Genomic DNA, 2,284 nt, shown 5'->3' with positions numbered 1-2,284 from the left:
CTGCTGTTCGCCATGCTCTGCGTCTGGCTCTACTTGCTCGTCTACTCGTGCGCCGGCTCCTGCGCCGCTGCGCCCGGGCTGCTGCTTCTGGGCTCCGGGTCCCGCGCCGCCCACGCCCCGCCGGCCCCGGGTCCCGACGGGTCTCCCCCGAGGCTGCCGTTCCCGGCTTCGCCAGCCACCCAGTCGGCTGCGGGCGAAGAGATGGCCGAAGGCGCCGCGAGCCAGGAGGAGCAGAGCCCCGAGACGCCGGACTCCCCCAGCCCCATCTCTAGCTTCTTCAGCGGGTCCGGGAGCAAGCAGCTGCCGCAGGCCATCATCATCGGCGTGAAGAAGGGCGGCACGCGGGCGCTGCTGGAGTTCCTGCGCGTGCACCCCGACGTGCGCGCCGTGGGCGCGGAGCCCCACTTCTTCGACCGCAGCTACGACAAGGGCCTCGCCTGGTACCGGTGAGTGTCCCGGGCAGGGCCAGGGGCTCCAGCCGCGATCCTGACGGGGAGAGGACGCAGGCGTGGCATGTACACCGGAGAGCTGACAGGGGTACAACTTCGGACCACCCGGGCGGGAAGGGGAACCGAGCGACGACCGCGCGGTGCTGGCCCGCAGCGCCTCACGGGGTGCGCTGGGCTCCGCTCTCGCCCCAGTCTGGAGACACTTCTCCAGGCTCAGCGGCCCACGGTGCCTAGGGATTAGCCCTGCGATCTTTCCTCAAGGAAGGAGGCCAGCGACTGGGAAGGTGCTCAGAAAAGCGCGCAACCCTCTAACTGCGGCCGCCTCTCAAACGAATCTCGTGTTTTATTTTTCCTCTCGGATCCGGGACGGTCTCCGCCCCAGACCAACTTCTAGAGCAGCTTCTGCTGTCCGGATGGGGATAGGGTGGGAGCTACACCGTGCTGCGGAGGCCGCAGGGAGTCCGTTCACTTTCCGAAGGGGCTCAGGCCGCTCGCGGCCGGGCAGCCTGGGCTCCGGAGGGCGAGCGGGCAGGCGCGCGGCGCGTGGAGCGGTGCTGGTCCCTGTCGGGCAAAGGCGCGCACTGCAGCCGGCGGAAGGCGCGCAGCTTTGAAGGCTTCCAGGCGCCCGGAGCACGGCCCACCGGTTTCCGCCTCCCAGGCCCGGAGGCTGAGAGACCCGGGGCAGGGACGCGTGTCTCCGCGGGCCCTTGAAGCGCCGGGGTGCAAGGAATATTATGGGTGCATGGATTTGAGAAATGCGGGTTGCGTGGGCTTCCGTAAACTCGGTTCTCGGGTCGGGTTATGGGTGCGGCTCCAAAGGGACATTGCCACCCACCCCACGGGGGTCATAATCGCGACCTCTTACCAAGGCCTCCCGCAGCCTTTGGGGGTGAGATGTTGGGTTGGTTGAGTTTCCGGTGAGGCGGGGGTGAGCAAGGGATCCAGACTCCGGTCTCGGGAAGTCTCGTCGCCAACCAGGGGTCCGGCCCTTCTCCCCGGTCACTGCCTCCGACCCCCACAAACATAACTCCCTCGACTCGCCAGCACCCCTCCAGGTCCAATCAGCCTACAAGAGGCTGGGGATTTCGGAAAACAAAAGAAGAGAGTCAAACCAAACCCCATCCCTGCCCCCATCCCCTCTTTGGGGACCGGGAGAGCTCGAAAGATAAAAGGGGGCTGGCCGAGCGGATTAAAAACGCTCTCTCCCCGGCCTCGCCCTCCCCCTCCCTTTTGTCCTAACGTTTATTATTGTCAGGAGTTGCCCAAGTCTCGAGGTTTAGCCAGGCGTGACAGTCACCCTTCCCACCGTCCTCAGGCCCTGGACACTGGTTGTTGCGAATGGTGGCTCTGGAGCCCGGCGCCTGGATGTTCGTCCCGACCCCGGCAGCTAGCGGGGGTCCTCGGCGCCCTCACCTGCGCTCCGGGCGGCGCGCGAAGGAGCGACTGCGCCGGCGCGTGCGGTGCCTGGCTGGCAGATGGGGGCCGCGCTAATTGCCGGCTATTGTCATCGACTGTATTGTTGTCATTATTCCAGCCACCACCGCGCCTCCTCCTCGGGGGATAACGATTCCGGGGGCTGGGACAGGCAGGCTGGTTACTAGCGCCCTCCAGGTAGAACCCTTCGTAGGCCGGAGGCAGTCCGGCGTTTTCGGAGATCAGACGCGCCGGGGGGCCGGACTGGGAGGAACTGACAGGAAAAGAACTGAATCCTTAATGTCGGGCGGTTCCAGCAGCACCTGGGCAGGCAGTGGAAATCCCCACAGGAAGACTCGCGCAGGCTCCTGGGCGGCCGCCCTCCACCTGCCACGTTGCTTTTGATTGACTCAAAATGCTGA

The 2,284-nt window shown here is 66.1% G+C and overlaps 1 protein-coding gene across 1 annotated transcript in view; it reads left to right on the top strand.

Annotated features, from left to right (window-relative positions):
* The window catches only part of LOC104990869, a gene marked incomplete at its 5' end in the record, with an annotated part of 43,173 nt that continues 40,889 nt past the window's right edge, over positions 1-2,284 (top strand). The window contains 3 exon segments of the mRNA XM_010843183.1: positions 1-446; positions 881-1,092; positions 1,765-1,909. Coding sequence (XP_010841485.1) covers positions 1-446; positions 881-1,092; positions 1,765-1,909 — 803 coding nt within the window.

This window comes from Bison bison, unplaced genomic scaffold (genome assembly GCF_000754665.1).
Source record: "Bison bison bison isolate TAMUID 2011002044 unplaced genomic scaffold, Bison_UMD1.0 scf7180017864180, whole genome shotgun sequence".
Taxonomy (NCBI): Eukaryota; Metazoa; Chordata; class Mammalia; order Artiodactyla; family Bovidae; genus Bison; species Bison bison.
The sequence above is the reverse complement of the archived record's forward strand: the minus strand, read 5'-3'. Positions and strand labels throughout refer to the sequence as shown.